This window comes from Patagioenas fasciata, chromosome 4 (assembly GCF_037038585.1).
Source record: "Patagioenas fasciata isolate bPatFas1 chromosome 4, bPatFas1.hap1, whole genome shotgun sequence".
NCBI lineage: Eukaryota > Metazoa > Chordata > Aves > Columbiformes > Columbidae > Patagioenas > Patagioenas fasciata.
The window spans coordinates 47,137,997-47,154,505 of NC_092523.1; the positions used below are offsets into that span (position 1 = coordinate 47,137,997).

Genomic DNA, 16,509 nt, shown 5'->3' on the forward strand with positions numbered 1-16,509 from the left:
TGTGCAAGGGCTTCTCTCCCCACAGGATTGCTAACAGGTTCTTCCAGTGGTGACTAAAGCAATAGCTTTTGCAACAAGAACACTCTCCTGCTAAAGGGCGGGCTATGTCTGGGTGCTAATTTAACAAAGGTTGCCTATGAGATTTGGATGGTAGCGCACGGTTACTGCCAAGTAGGGTTGGCTTTAACTTCAGTGTGAATTGTTCTACATCATATTCGTAACTTTTTATTCAGCAGTCACCAGAAAACTTAGCCTCAGTGACAATAAAGCTGGATATCATTGCCTCTGTGAAAAAATGCTGTGATTTCTTATATTTATGGGGTCATTTATCATACAAAGAAATGCACTGGCCATCTCAGAAAGGCTGGTCATTTTATGAGTAGCTCCACCCAAAGGTTTCAGTGTACTGTCCTGTTCAGCCAGCAATGCACGCTTGCTGAATACATTTTCTGATACAAAACCACTATGTTATTGCATGTACTCTTTGTCATCGCAAGAACTTATTAGAAATACTGATGGATAGAAATTAGCTGGACAGGGATAACCAACTGACAAATGATGTCCAGATGAATTTTCAATAGCATTATTTCAAAACCCTCCAGGATGAACCACCATCCATGCTCTGCTACAAAGGGGAAAGTCACCTTGCCGACTGGTTGTCAAACTTCGTAACACATACTGCTAAAATGGTAACTTGTAAATATTAAGAGTTAACTTGCTTTTTTCTTGAGTTGTGCAAAGTGAAAAGTATTTTCTAACTATATAAGCAGACATTATAGAAACACAATAAATACAGACTTTTAAAATTATTATTGTATAGTTTAAAAACAGTGTACATAAAAGACCTGAAAAAAATATCACAGTAAACGACCCAAGATGTTATATTTTACCAAGCATTACAAGTCTACAGATTTAGAGATAACATCACACTATATAAAAAAGCAAACATGTTTAGAAATTTCTGGGGACTGGGAGGAGGGTAGCAAATAAAGGAAATTGTCATTTTGTCGTAGGCTGACATAATGAAATAAATATATATGACCATAGGATTCAGTATATATAGTTCCAGGTTACTTAATTAGATTAATCTATAGGGCAACAATTTTAGGGGAGGAATCTTCCTACTTCCCTTCTTGCCTTGCAACTTTTTAAAGAAGTATTTTAATCTAATATGAAGCATTGATCTTGTTATATTTTTATTTTATGTTGCCCAATACAGTACAGAAGAGGTGGTAAAATATTTTATCAAATGTATGCATTTTTCAACTCAAATACCAGTTAAATATTTGCTGCAAACAGAATTTCTGAAGCATGTGTTTAAAATTTATGTATTAAAAAAATCAAGAGTCCTAAAGGCATTACCAGGTTTCTCTGCTTACAGCTTTACCTTTAAAATATTTTAACTTCTAGATTTTTTCATCCAGTGTCCCTGAACTATTTTTAAGCATGTCAATAGGGAGCAGATAAGCCACCTACCTACTCTGAAGATCAGATCATCTTCAATGGGATTCTCTTTTCTTTTGCCAGTGCTGTACATGCTTGCAGGTCTCTTCACAGCTTTCTGCTTCACGTGACCACTGCCAGGAGATTTAACACGTCTCTTAACCCCTTCAGTGGTAGGGGACACATCTGCTGATCTGACCACTTTAAGTTTGAATGGGCTGCCCTTGATATGTTGATCATAAAGTCTCAGTGACAAAGTGAAATCCCCTTCTTTCTGAACAGTATACAAAAATTCATAAGTGCCATTTTTATTGTCAAGTATTTCTCCGTCTGCTACACTCCCATCAGGTGTGCTCAGTTCAGCAGTGAGGTAAGCATTTCCAGATTTACAGAGCTCCCCATCTTTGTCCTTAGTTGTGATGGTGACGGACATGGGCTGCCCAATCACCGTCTGACGCAGCCCCTCACCTGTGGCAACTGTTTCAGAGGCAACAGCATTAGTGGTTAAAATAGTACCCAGATTGTGAATGGACTTCTTCAGACCTTCTGTTTCCACTATGAAGTCCAACTGATCATTTTCACGGGGCTGTAACGGGAAGTCCCGCTCGGCTAGTTCATTCAGCTTGTCACTCATTTGCTTCTTCACCAGGAGAACTTCAGTTTCAGTGCCGTGGTTGAGTGCTTGCGCCGTAAAGTTGCTGCAACTTTTAATGCTTTCTTGTCCTTCAAGTAAGGTATCCAGCTGCGTCTGGAGGACCTGTGTGCATTACCAAACACCAGATTAGCATCATGTAACAAGAACTATCCTAGCAAGATGTAGCATGCTTTATGTATGAAGGCCCTTGTAGAAACACAATTTATATTGCTTTATTTTAGAGTTTGTTTTAAAGATTCATTTTAAAAGAAGCGCAACACTGATTCCCTGTATGTTCTTGGAATATCATGCTGCAAGACAAAAAAAATGTACCCTGTTTTGGGTCATCAAGGCTTCACAGATCCACTTTCACACTAGATTGAATTATTACCTCATCTGCCTGTCTTGTTTCTTTTTTTTGAACCTTGCTCCATTTGACTCTCATCAGTCAAAGTTAATGAGATAGTTACTGAGCTGTGTGCACAGAAATACAGTTATTTTTGAGTCATCAGGCACACTAATAAGGGAGGCTGCAAGAAATTTCCTGAAACTATTCCTTCAGAGCCAAGGGAAACCTTGGGTTACTCCTTTATGGAGACAGACAAGAAGGCACTCTCAAGATCCATTCATCCTGATGAAAAATGTGATTCTTAATCTAAATGTGAAGAAAGGAAAAGTCTCCCCAGCAGAGGCAAATAAGTTAATTGCCCAGTTTCAGCAGGCAGAAAAGCAAAATATAAAAGATGGGTCGTGGATAGTGGAAAGTGTTGGGTTGAGTAGCCTAAAATTTTGGTGGGCAGCAAGTAGCTACTCTGTATTTAAGAGTGAGGGCCAGCTTTTATTATAGGCTTAGTTGGGGCCCTCCATCTAAAGTCCTTGAAACAGTATTGACCTCAGAATTATTAGGTGTGGGCTGGGAGCAAGACTAACATATTCTTTTAAACCAGTTTTGCAATGAATTGGAAAAAGGATCCCTGAATTGTAACAACCTAGCAGAGAAATTTATGATAGTCAGGAAAGCCCAAACATTCCAGCTACCCCACACACTCTCCACTGATGAAATTCCCAAACCAAAGTACCCAGTCACACATGTGGTATGTTTTTCCTACAGAGAACTAGGGCACAGACATTACCATGCACCAGAGAAGTTATTTTGTTGGTCATCACTCTAAAGTAAATATTTTTGAAACACTTCATTTGATTTTAAAATAAAGTTAGAGACCCTGTGTATTTATTGCTATGACATACTCTTCCCTTGCTGAGGCATACCACGTAATGACACTGCATTCTAAGGGCATTTTTCTTCTGAATTTTACAAAGCTATCTGCTTTTCAGTCACTACAGAAAATCCAGGCTGATGAGTTACTGATATGTGAAAGTGATAACAAGACAAAATCTTTTGCAAGCAAAACAGAATGAATACATTTCAATACTACACTGAAATTTCTAATTATCTGTTTTTCTAGACATCTATAAACCTCTCAGGATTCAATACCAGGCATTTCTCATCTGCCTTATCTTTATTCCAGGACATAAGTAGTTGAACAGCAAAGCTAATAAGTCCCAGGATGACAAAAACCCATATACTTGGCATAACAAGCCACAAACTGAGGAGCAAGACAATTTGCAGTTATGCTTTAAAATAATTTTCTCAATAGTTTTTTTCCATTATAAAGATGGAAAATATTCAGTCCTACCATAACTAATAATTACAATGTGTTTGGAGTATTTTACACAAGGCCTCTTTCAGTCCATTGGACAACTGAAACTGAATTGCCAATTTTCTTTTAGTAAATGTAGCCCTATCATTTTTTTCATTTTTGCAAAGTACATGATCAGAATGACGGAATATTTGGGTTTGAATTATTTTGCAGGAGTACTCTTCATTCAAAAGCAAAATCCAATTCCAAACGCTCTTTTTTTGTGTAAACAGAGGAGATGCCTCTTTTATTGCTTATGTGCAGTTTTGTAAAAATGTGGTTCTCTAATATCCAAACTCATCTTTTTAACTATTTTAAATTGCTTTAGACAACAGTAAGATAATTTAACATCATATTCCATCTTGTGTGAACTTTGTACACACCCTAAGTATATTTGCTTGCTAAGAAAATAAGTTTTTATGACATCTTGGATACGTTTAGATGAATCTGGGACCTAAGTCCAAATTTTTGATGCTAAAAGCTCCTCAGCTGCTGCTGGGCTCTGGAGATGACTAAATTCTGTGCCCCAGTGGTTTTGATCTCCTTTTGTTCATGAAAGTACAGATCTTGTGCACATGTTAGAATTCCTCCATTTTCACAGGCTCAGCAGCTCAATAACTTCCTAATGATCAAGTCTGTTCCAGATCCAGAAATGTAGCATTCCTCTGTTTCAGACATCTGGAGATGCTCAAGCTGTTCAGCAATCGCAGAGAATGCCCAAAGATGACAATATTATCGGTCACTCTTGAAACTTCAGTTATTGGTGCTTTCTTTTAAAGGCTACTTTGAAGGAAGAGATCTCTCTTTTATATAAAACAGACAACTGACGCTCAAGACAACAAGGACTAAATTCTTTCATTTGCCTGATTCAGACTTAGTAATCCTCAACAAAAACCCAACCCACAAGGATATAGACTACTCTTTGAAAAATGGCAGACTTCTGTTTTCTTCTTCTGAAGCTTAGTCTACAACACAGGGGAGGGGAAACAGAAGATTCAGTCACCCAGGTAGGAAGTAAAAGAGTGCATACAGCTCTGGCATCTACTGCTCTCTGCATTCCCCTGAGAAAGTGAGATGTCCCTCCAGTGCTTATGTGTTTCAACCAGTGACATCTAATGTGAAATATGTTATCAGCCATTTGAAAGGAAAACTGTTTTAAAGCAAAACATTAAGCCTCGCTGAGTTCTTCAGAAGAAATTGCTTGGCCTGTATCTTGGGGGAGGGGCTAGCGTGGTGTATCCTAGGATTGCAGCCCAAGGATTTCAGACTTTCCTTTAGTGTTCACTTATTTTCACCTGCACATCAGCATGTTGGCTTTAAGCAGATGCCTGCTTAGTGTGTTGGCCATCTTAGATCCTCACACACTATGCACAAAGGCTACCTGCCCTTACAGGGTCTGGATTCCATTTATAAGGCTGGGCACCCACAAGCAAGGCTCTGCAGCACCTGATTTCAGGAAAATAATGTTCTCTTCTGGATCTCAGACACGATTTGTTGAACTGGCATCCTGCATCATTTGTAAAAACTGGCTGATTAAATTAATAGCTTTTCATTGAAACAAAACATGCATCTTACTTTGTGTTTAAGGCCATAATTCACTTCCAGTTCCATAAGCAGCACGCTCTTTCGCACATTTAAAGTCTTCTGGAGTTCATCAAAAGTGGAATGAATGTCATCTACAATGCTAGCCTTTTGGTTGGTTAACTGGTGTATAATTTCAGATATAAAATGAAGTGCTGAGTCGATCTCTGGAAGCCTGAGGGAAGGATTAAATTACAAAGATTGCTGTTTCAAAAGTCATTGAACATTGGCCCTTGCCCTGATATCTTTTGAAGAAACAATCTCATCAGCAGGCTGTCTTTAAACTTGGTTATTTCCCATAATTAAGTTTATTCCATTTATAACCATATAGTGGTTTTGGTCTGATAAAATAAGGCTAATACAGGGCCTTCCCTTATTGAAATCCATTAGACTTTAGGCATTTCCAACTAGGAGGTCTTAGATCCTCTGTTCTTTATGCAAGTGTATCCACTTAGGAAGATGTAACTAGATCTATCTGTAGTGTTTGCATTAGTCTTTTAAACATGCAGTATTATTTATCATGAAATTCATGACTGGCTAGGACTTTTCTCCTCAACATTTTATGCCCCTTCTTTGGAGAACACCTGCATTTCTAATGGCTTCTGTTTTGTGAAAGACAGGAATATTTTCCTCTTTTCTCTAATCCCCCAGTGCATCACACTTAATGGATTTTTTTCCTTATGCTGGCCTCACTATCTCTGTTTTCTAGGTAAAGGTCCACAGCACCAGCACATTAAAAGATCTACCCAAGGTAACATGGGAAGCCAGTGGTAGAACTGAAAACAGAAAATAATTAGAGGAGCCTCCATACCTTTTGTTGACAGCATCCAGCTGAACTTGGAGGGAAGCTTTGTGTTGTTCCACCACATCCTTGAGTGGTACCGTGGGATGTTCTGCGTGTTCTCCCTCTGTACACTCCCGGCACATGGCTGTCTCACAAGACTGGCAGTAAAATTCCATCACCTGGAAAAGTGCACAATTCTAAATTCAAACATGGCACCAGTAACATCACTCAAAGCACATCTTACTGGGTCTTGAACTCATGTTAGTATCCGAGCTCTGAGACAAAACTTCTTTCTTGGACACTACCAATTTACTGTCTAAAAGATGGATGTTATTCTTGTGTATTTCACCTCAAAATCCTGGTTTAAATGGATTTCATTCTGTCAGAAGGTATCAGAAGAGCAGCCTGGGAAACAGAATGCTGGATGTCAAGGCTAGCCCTGACATTATCTTTATACTGTGTAGTAGTAAGTTTTGGAGTCTCTCTCAACTCCATGAAACAACTCAAAAAACAGGACATTCAAGTCCCCATGCTAATTTGATCCTTAGTCTCCCCAGAGGGTCTGCCAAAGAAGTGTAAACTTAGACCGTTTTACATAACAGTGCCACCCATGGAACATGAACTCAGTGGACCTCACCAAATAGCATGTTTATTTGCTAGAGAAAGTCACCCAAAATGAACCAACATGGTGCAGGGAAAAATCTCCATATCCCATTATTAATCCCTTAAAACCATCAAAACCTAAAATCTGAGGTTATAGTAAGAGTGCTGATCTACACTTGAAGGAGGAGGAGATTGTTTCAACCCGTTATATACTCAGTAAGATGCTGTCTGGAGATAAAAAAAAGATCTTTACATGTAACAAACACCCAAAATTCTGAATATCTTAATGAAGGAAACAGAAAAGTGCTGCAGCCAAAATTGTACATTAGTCAAAACAATGCACATATGTGCAAATTTGGTTTGAGACTTTCTTTCACATCTAGGAAGTGCTTGAGCACAGAGCATTTTAGGCTTACTAAAAGTATGTAAGGAAGCTCATAGCATATGCTTTAAAGCAAGACATTGGCAGCTCTCTTACATTCAGCATCAGAATCTTGAATAACTTGGCTGATACTTCAGGCACTCAGACCTCTTGCACAATGATGCTTTTGCTGGAGATGTTGGTTGACAACAAGATGGTTGTATAGAACTGGCTGTTTTCAGGTGAGCAAAGGGGCCTGTACCAGCACTGTGCAATGTAGCTGGCTGCTCCAAGTTGTTTTGAGAATTAGGAGGGAGAAGCAAGAGCCATGATTTGCATGTAGCTATTAGCATTAATAAGGATTTTCCTCTGATAAGCTCCTTTCCGTCTTATTCCCATTCTTCCCTCTTATCTCAGTTCACAAGATACGGGATTCATATGCAATGAGGGTTTAGTCATCTGTTGGGTCATTCATGTAAGCCAATTTAAAGAAAATTCAAAAGCTGCTTCAAATAAAATGTGTAAGATCAAATACATCAGCAAGGAAAAAAAAAAGTAGATTTTCTAAACAATGACAGCCCCCAACAACCCTACTCCAGTCACTGTGAATTTATCAGTCTCACAGTAGTAGACTTTCTGGGGCCTGACGGTTACTTTGATAGACATTAAGATGTGATGCAGTCTTACAGTGCATAAAGGAAATTAGTTAAACAGAGTTTAGGATTTAAATTATTTTCAAAGGCTTCAAAAATTTGCAACCAGAAACAACCAAAAGGAACAACATTTTATTAGGAAATTCAAGTCTTTTTATATGGTAAAAAAAAAAAAACACAACCACATTTATTTTGAATGAGTGTCAAAAGTTCATCTTTCTGACTCTTCATAATTTAATGCCTAGGTTCAAGATATTTTTAAAAGCCCCTTACTATACTTATCCAATATTTTTATCTTTGGATACAATTATTAGAATAATTTAATATTTCTGTTCCCTATTGAACACCTCATAATAAACATAATTATATTTGCAGCAACATAGATAAGAAAGCAAGCATTTCATTGGCATATTAAAGTTTAGCTTAATCAATATTCTTCTTCTTTATACAAACACCAGAGAATGATAATAGCAAGCAGACCACAAAGACCTAATGTGTATGTCTGCATAGAAATAGTCCTCTTTGCATCAGTCAAATTCAAAATGTTCTGAGTGAAGCAGATTTAATTTCCCATTAAAATCTTTGGATTGTGCCCTAGCTGAAGGAGAAGTAAAACCTAGTATTAATACAATTCAGGCTTCAAGTCCCTAGATAAGCTGATTTCCTAAGATTTTGTCTAGCATTTCTCAATCAGGTAAGATTAATTTCTAACTACAGACAGACATGTATTACCTGGCTTTTCCTCTCTGCCCTCAATGCCCAACATAGGCATAACATTTTGTGACATTCCCAGAAGGCTTTTCACAATAACAGGTTTGCTTTAGAAAATGTCTCAGGAAAAAACATTTGCCTCAATTTATCCTTTCTAAATTGAGGAGAGCTCTTGGGCATGATATGCTTTGGCATCTAATACTGGCTTCAGCTATATTTCCACTGAAGTCAACTACAATGTTCCCTTCAGCTGTAACAAAATGAGCATTAATACCCACTGGTTTTGAAATCACATCCACTAACTCCTACCTTAAACCAGACCAGCATATTTCAGCACAATGATCTAATCAGAGACCCATGTATAATCTTCACTATTGTAACTTAACTGAATTTACGGAAACTTTTTTATTTACATGATCAAGGGTACAGATGCTTCTGAATTAGATTTCACAAAGCCAAAGCACACTACTTCCAGCCCTTCAAAGTTCAGGTCTCAAGAAAAAGGCTCTCACCAGTCTCTTATATCAGAAAAGAACTATGAATCATTTTAAGGAGAGCCAATGAAATGCAAATAAAAACGAGGAATGTATTAATCAGTAACCACTACACACACAGAGGTATAGTACACATCAAAAAAGTTACACCAGTTAATCATTAATCGGAGTGTACAGCACATCAGTTCTACAACTCCAGCAGGTCAGTAAAGGAGAGGGAACTAAGCAGTTCCTCTGCAAGAGTAATTACTAATTATCAGCTGAATTATTCGTATACAACCAATATACCTAAACTGAGTATCAAATAAAACATTCTCAGAAAGGTGTCTTAAAATACTGGCACATATTTCTTGGCTTGCATAGAAGCACAGCATTCAGTTTACAACACAACATTGCTCAGCTTTGCAATGTGATCTACTTACATGTTTGCATAAGCTTGGCTATGGAACAGGAGTTCATGTGCCTATCATGAAGCCACACAGGCTAACATTAAAAATTGTGAAGTAAGCAGAATTAGAGCTGTTCTTGTCATGATCCAGGGATACTTGCTCAGTTGGGGGTACTTGCCAATCAATAAATACACTTACATGATTTGAGAGTGTATGTGGGGGGATGCTGGGTAAAAAAAGTAGGTGGGAGAAAACCCAAAGGACTGATGCATGAGATGCACAAAACGCTGCAGGATAAATGGAAGCTCTGTGTTTCTAGCCTGTGCTGAGCTAGGACACCCTTTTACTTGGCCTCATGTTAACACGCTCACATAGCTTTTGGTACTGTCTCAGTGTGCAGGTAAGTTAAGCTTATAAGGTCCCTGCCACATAATACCTAAACAAGCCCACATGTTCCCACAGCAATAATTGAGTCTACCAATAAGAGAACTATGAAAACCCATCCCAACAAGGCACAGGTACAAGGTTCAGCACTTGCAGAACAACAATCTTGACCAAATGTGCTAAGAGACAGTATCATCCAAGACGACTGGTAAGATGAAGTAATATCCTGCCTACTTTAAGATTCTCCTCTAAGACCATTTGAGCTATCTTTAAAGAAACCCTTGTCTTCTGTTGACATATTATAAAATCAAAGAACTTGTGTGATTCCAATTCTCCCACTATCTTTTTAGAACAAAATATCCATGAGAAACCAGACCAGTCAGTACAAATCAGTACCTGTACATATCAGAGGAGTTCATCTCACTTACATTTCCATCATGATTGGGGCAGGAAAGTGGTTTGCCCGCAGCAACAGCAGTGACAGTCTCCAAGATGGAGGACTCTTCAATGTTGTTGTCCGGCGTTCGTTGCAGGACATCCATCAGGTTGGTGATAAAGAAATTGTTCTGGAGTGCAGAAACCCCTTTCTCTGGCAGAATGGAGGTCTGGCGGCACACGGGGCAAGAAAGGGTTAAGCTATGGGCTGGAATGTAATTCTGTAAGCACCTATGGGGAAGGGAGGTGAAAGGGAAGAAAGAGAGAGGGAAAATATCATCAAAGAGGGAAAAACCTCCCCTCACTCTAAGAACTGGTTCAAAATAGTGCTAGCCATACTTATAAAAGGAAAGGTACATCACCAGGCTTCAGAAGTAAAAGTGGTTAGGGGGATTTTTTTTTTCCCTTAGATCTTTTTTCCTCTGCTGCATTAAAAAAAAAAGGCTCAATAAGCTGAAAAAATTGTCACTGTTATATGCCTTTGAGATATTTGTGCAGAGCGGATCCATGCTTCCAGACATGTACTGCATCCTGCTCACATGATAGTAAAAATACTAAACTATCAGATAAACTTTGACAGACATTAAGTTATTGCAACAAGTATTTGAGCCTGTGTCTGACTAACCGGTGGTTGACCCTGGTCTTTCCAGTAGAATCTCCTTTATTAGCTTGTATCTGTGGGTTTAGTATTTCAGAGCTAAAACCTGGTCCCAGTGGACATTTTTCTTTTTCTTTCAATTAGGAAAGTTATTTGGCAGTTAGCCAGAATCAACAGAGCTCCCTTTACTCCATAGAGAAGCACATCCTAAGTTATCACAGTTTGTGTCAAGGGGAGTTTGGGGGGAAGATTTTTGTTTGTGTTTGATTAAGGGGAGGGGTGAGTTTTGTTTTGTTAAAAAGTTTTGGTTTATTTTTAAGAAAATCTGAATTTCACAGAATGTAAATCTGACACAAAAGTTCTGTGATCAACAACGTGCATCAGAATTGTCTAGGTGATAGTGCCACTTTTGGCCTTGAAAATCAAGTTAACAGCTGCTGGGAATGAAACATTCAACTGCAATTGGCAGTCCAGTGTAGTCCCATAAGCTCTGCAGAATGCAGCTCTTCAGGAGTCCAAAATTCCTCATGAGGTGCCAACCAAGAAAGTGTGACCTTGCACAGCTACACAGCTCTCATCCACTCCCACAGGCTTTGCTTGCACCACTCTTCATCCTCCCTTGGCAACCCTCCTCCTGACCTCTGTGAAAGGAGAGCTTATGCTTTGTACATCAGCAGTACACTGGAGGAGTTCTTCCAACCTCTCTCCATAACCAGATCAACATAAGAGGATTACAGTGAAAACCAGAAGCTGACTTTAGGATTTACACAGGAACTGAAGTCAAGAAACTTAAGACATGGTGGCAAAAATCTTGATTTCACTGACTTCAGTGAGAGTTTCACTGCTGAGTGCAGTAAAGTTGGGGTTTCCTGTTCTTCTACAAAAGACCATTTCATCTGACATACTCAGAGATCCACAGTTTTTCTTGCACCCTATGCAAAATTAGATATGCACACAATTCTAACTAAGAGGTGGTAGTCTCCTGAACTAAATGTTCACACAAAAAAAAGCATTTATTAAAATTCTCCTGCCATTCAATGTATAATCCTAAGAGCTTCATCCCATCATCAGATAAAAAACTCTAACCAATAATTCTTCAACTAACTTTTCTACAGATGCTGTATTTTTGCAACTGATTGATGGATAACATAACATTTAAGTATCACCATGTATATTCAATTAATTCAGCTGAATACAGTAGAGGGCATGTTACTGTTTTATCACATCTCTTTTCAGAGAGTTTTTCCATTTCAGTCAACCAAGCTGCAGAATAATGAAGACATTTAATCACAGGTTATTAATAATGTATATATCATGTCTAGCCCTTGGACATTAAATGATGGGATAATTATTTCACTGCTTAGTAAATCAACAAAGAAAGGTTTTTATTGTTTTTAATTATAAGCTAATCAGTATAAATTTGAGGCTATTAATTTGAGGTCCAAATTCTGACTGCCATCACCTTTCACATTGTTTTAACTGTATTCATTAGTTTAATTTCATTTATTATTATTGACTCTTGCATAAAGGGAATGCATTCCAAATATCTCACTGCTGCCTCTTCTTCCTGCTGCCACAACTAACAGTCTTTATCCCTGCCCCTCCAGCCTTCCTAAACTTTTTCATGCCTTAACATGACCTTTACAAGTAAAGAAAAAACTCCCTGCCCACTAAAAGATGCATTGTTCTGTGCTTGTTGCATGACACAAATACCTCGTTACCAGCATGAGGGAAGGACTTACCTCTCACAGAAAGTGTGCAGGCAGGGAAGTACTTTGGGGTTCTTGTATCGGTCCAGGCATATGCTGCAAATCAGAAACTGCTTGTCAATCTGACGCACCACAGGACTTGGGATGTTGGAGCCTTCACTGGCCATCCTAGACCACTGACATATGGGTCCTGTTCCCTTCTACCCTGCACGCTGCTGAAGTGGGATGGGGAAAAGACAAAAAAAAGAAAAATGGCTCATAAACTTCATGAATTAACAAAACCAACAAGTAATTCACTCATGTTTCATCCTTATGCAGGAATTCATATAAAATAAAAACACTGAAGAATTAAACTTCTAAAATGGTTTATCACTGATGAGAGCCTGGGAAACAGTCAAGTCTACAGCAGCACACATAACACTTCTGTCTGAGTAGGCATTCTGGAAAGGCATGTTGCCTCTAGACTGAAAGAGTTATAGGGCTGTCTGTTTTCAAAGAAATCCCATGATAAAAACATTCTTGCGCCAGTAGGTTCAGCCAGTACTAACAAACATAGGATTTCTTATATCTACACTACTGCTGGCAAAATGCTTGAACGGGAACTGCACCAGCCAGTCAAATGGCTGAATCACAAACAGAGTTTGAAAAAGGTTCACCTAACCATTTTTTACCTTATCAGTACTAGTGTTGCCAAAGACATGGTAGGTTTGGACTCCAGGAAGCCCCCAAGAAGGAACCTCCAGAACCAGCCAGCCGCTGGGAAGGGAGCGCTCATATTCTGCATCAGCAACAGGGGTGAGGTAGGTGAAGTTAAAATCTTCATGATAAAAGAAACCAAGCAAAGAACAGGCAACTGATAGCTGCTGAGAATCAGCAAAGGTAAGGTGAAAGATACATGAAGGACATCCAAATAATAAACACAAGAAAAAAATTATTCTAGACAGAAAGAGTAGTAAGAATCATGTTTCTAGGACTGAAGACTCTTTATATCCCTGGCATATAAAGCATGAAATGAAAGGGTAAGAAAAAAGCCTACTGACTGACAGAATTGAAATCACAAGTTAAAGGAATGCCACCAGGTTTGGAACATATCCTGTCCTGGAACAAGCCACAGGGATAGAAAAACTTGAGGTTTTTTGTCAGATGGAGGTACACATTATAGCCAACACAATATGTGGACAGAGAACAAAAGGGAGGAAGCAACCTCCAAGAAAATTAAACTGCCTGCTAAAATAGTTTAGGAAAACCTGAAAAGCAAAGGCCCTGGCAGGGTGGACGATCAAGAACTCCTCCCCATCAGTGTTTCTAGCAGGCTGGAGCACAGGGAGGCACAGGCTCACTCCCTGGGGAGCAAACTGCAGCGTCTCTGTCAAAGCAATTCCTGCCCATTCTCCAGCACCCACAGCAAACCAGGGGCTCCTCTGCCCTGTAAGCAGCGAGCCTAGCTGAGCTCTTTCACAGCTACACTCTTGGCGTAGTAACTTCTTCCCTAAACAGTTTCTACCCCAGGTTTTGGTCATCCATTTCTGACAAGTTGATATTTGGCTTGAGGGCAGTTAAACTTTCCAAGACAGAATAACAAAGCCCTCTGCCTCGGTGCTGATCATGCTCATTCAAAGGTTACTCAATTCCTCAATGATCTGCATGACCTGTAGTATTTTCTCAGCAGCAGTACATCAGATCTTATTCCTGTACTGAATGCACAGCACACCACTCTAGCAGAGTTGAACCCTTGCTGTTCATCTAGAGCTGTGTATTCCACTGTACAAGTATGGTTACTTACTACATTGAGCAAGTGGTTATTTCTAGGACAATGACAGTGATTATGGAACACGTTGTACAGACTTCCCTGACACAGGTTCCTGGGGAATCACTTTCTGTCCTAGCATGTACAATAGCATAAAGTTATTCACAATTAAAATACCCAACAGCAGTAACTGACATGTAATTCAATGCACAGCATTTATGGTGGGCCCTTTTGTTCCTTTTTTTTCCAAGAAAGGGGAATTTTCAAGGTTAAAAATTGATATGCAAGATAAAATGTGAACATTATGTAAACACAAATTAATTTCACCTATTTAAATGCCAGAAATCACACACATGAAATCTTAGGAGATCAATTAGGAACCTGTGTTACTTTTTAAAAGCTTGAGTGAAAAATGTTTTTACAAGAAGTGGAACCAAAATACCCAGCTTTCACAAATGGGGGTAGATAGAGCAGACTATCAAATATGCATTAATGTATTCATGCATTTGGCAGTATAACATCCAGAACATCAGTGATGTGTTTCAAAAGAAAATTCATTTCGCCACTGATGCAGCTCTGTTTGCCTCTCACTCTCCCTACCCAAAAGTTAGGGGTGCGGACTCAGACAACACAGGCAAGATAATTATCAGCAGGAAGACTTCTGTGATAAAAAGGACACTGATATATTATGAACAGTGTAATTTTTTTTTAATTATAGGCTAAGCACAGATATTTAAAGAAAAAAATAGCACTTAGATATGAAAGGTCTCCAGAGAATGCTGCCTGTCATTTAACAGAAGAAAGTTCTCTAGCACCCAGATATTTTCTGTAATTTCCTCTTTCTGCCATCAAGTACAGCTACAACAGCAAATAGCATTTATACAAGGAAAACTCCTGCTGCCTGAAAAATTTCATATTGATCTCATCAAATCTTCTTCTTAGTCTTTTACATTCCCTGTCTCACTGCAATATCAGATGATCCTTAGCATTCCACACACAAATCTCATTCCAGTCACTTAAATTTTCAAATGTTCACACTTTAAGCTTTGTCAGTGAAAGAAACCATTAACAATTCAGAAATAAGTGCTTTTAATATTTGGTGTTTTGTCTGGAACACAGCATGCCATGATTGTCATTTATCCCACGTGCTCAGATAAATCAGGTTCAAAACCTGCAGCTTAAAACAGAATTTCATCAGTACATTTCAAGCTTTGGCCACTGCCTGGTACAATAACTTCTTACACAATTGGTTCATTTTAATAAGTTTTTTGAGTATGGAATTTCCAGGATTCTGCAGCCTCCCTGAGCCTTTGATGCAATTTTAATGAATGTCATATAGCTACAAGAAGAATGATTTTGCGTATTGACTCAATGAAAGCAACTGTGCAATCAAAGACTATTTGAGGAAAACCCAGAGATTTTAGATGATGCTTTTGAATTTCACCAAAGACAGCATTTTTTCTAATTTACTGCAGTACTTACAGCAGTTCCTCAAAACAGCAACATCGGTTTCAGATATATGAGCAGTGGGAAATTTTGCAATGTAACACTATTTTTATTAAAAAAAAAAAAAAAAACCATTCTTTTTTGTAGTACCACCTTCTGAGCTCAGAATCTGCCAGAGCTCTTTTTGGATGTTCATTCTGTCTCACAATCTAATAAAGAGCAGCTGAAGCATGAGCTTTGAAAATAAGTCTGAGAATCACTTCTCCATATATTTACACTTCATAATTTAAACATGCAAAGCCAAGGGTTCTGAAACATCGCACCAAATGAGATAAAACCCCACCCATTTACCTCTAAGAAGCACACACTGGAAACTCAGTTCAGGTTTGCTAAATCAAATGCAGAAAATGGTTCTGAAATGTATAGCCTTTGTCACCTCTTTGAGGCTCAAGGGTTATTACCTTTCCAGCTACCCCAAAAGTAACAATATTCTTTTTCCTTCTGCTTGGAGATACGACTATTGATTTTCATTTAAAATATGCTATACAGCAAAGAATAGAGAAAACAATGGCTCTCTAAGCTAGTGGAAAGCCTTGCCCAGAGCTGCATGCATGCCTTCAGGAACGAAAGTCAGGGTGTGGCCCCACCCATATGAAAAGAACTTCCTATAGTGTTAATATTAGAAAAGGGGGAAAAAAAAATCCTACAGTACAACAAATAACTGTCCCAGAAGAGTTGTTTCAGATAAATAGAACCATGTAATAGGAAAGTGCATCCTTTCTACAGGTATCTTCAAATGAGCTCTGGAATTTCTCAACAGTTACCAAATCACCTATT

At 38.6% G+C, this 16,509-nt stretch overlaps 1 protein-coding gene across 7 annotated transcripts in view; it reads right to left on the reverse strand.

Annotated features, from left to right (window-relative positions):
• The window catches only part of TRIM2 (tripartite motif containing 2), an 89,574-nt gene that overhangs the window by 25,139 nt on the left and 47,926 nt on the right, over window positions 1-16,509 (reverse strand). For 6 of the 7 annotated variants that reach the window (XM_071807782.1, XM_065836232.2, XM_065836233.2 and 3 more), the window contains exons 2-6: window positions 12,513-12,694; window positions 10,166-10,403; window positions 6,170-6,321; window positions 5,353-5,533; window positions 1,477-2,200 (exon numbers count right to left, since the gene is read on the reverse strand). In XM_071807782.1, the coding sequence (XP_071663883.1) occupies window positions 1,477-2,200; window positions 5,353-5,533; window positions 6,170-6,321; window positions 10,166-10,403; window positions 12,513-12,646 (1,429 nt within the window). In that variant the 5' untranslated portion in view covers window positions 12,647-12,694. The remainder of the gene's footprint in view (window positions 1-1,476; window positions 2,201-5,352; window positions 5,534-6,169; window positions 6,322-10,165; window positions 10,404-12,512; window positions 12,695-16,509) is intronic. The other variant, XM_071807783.1, reaches the window with a different exon arrangement.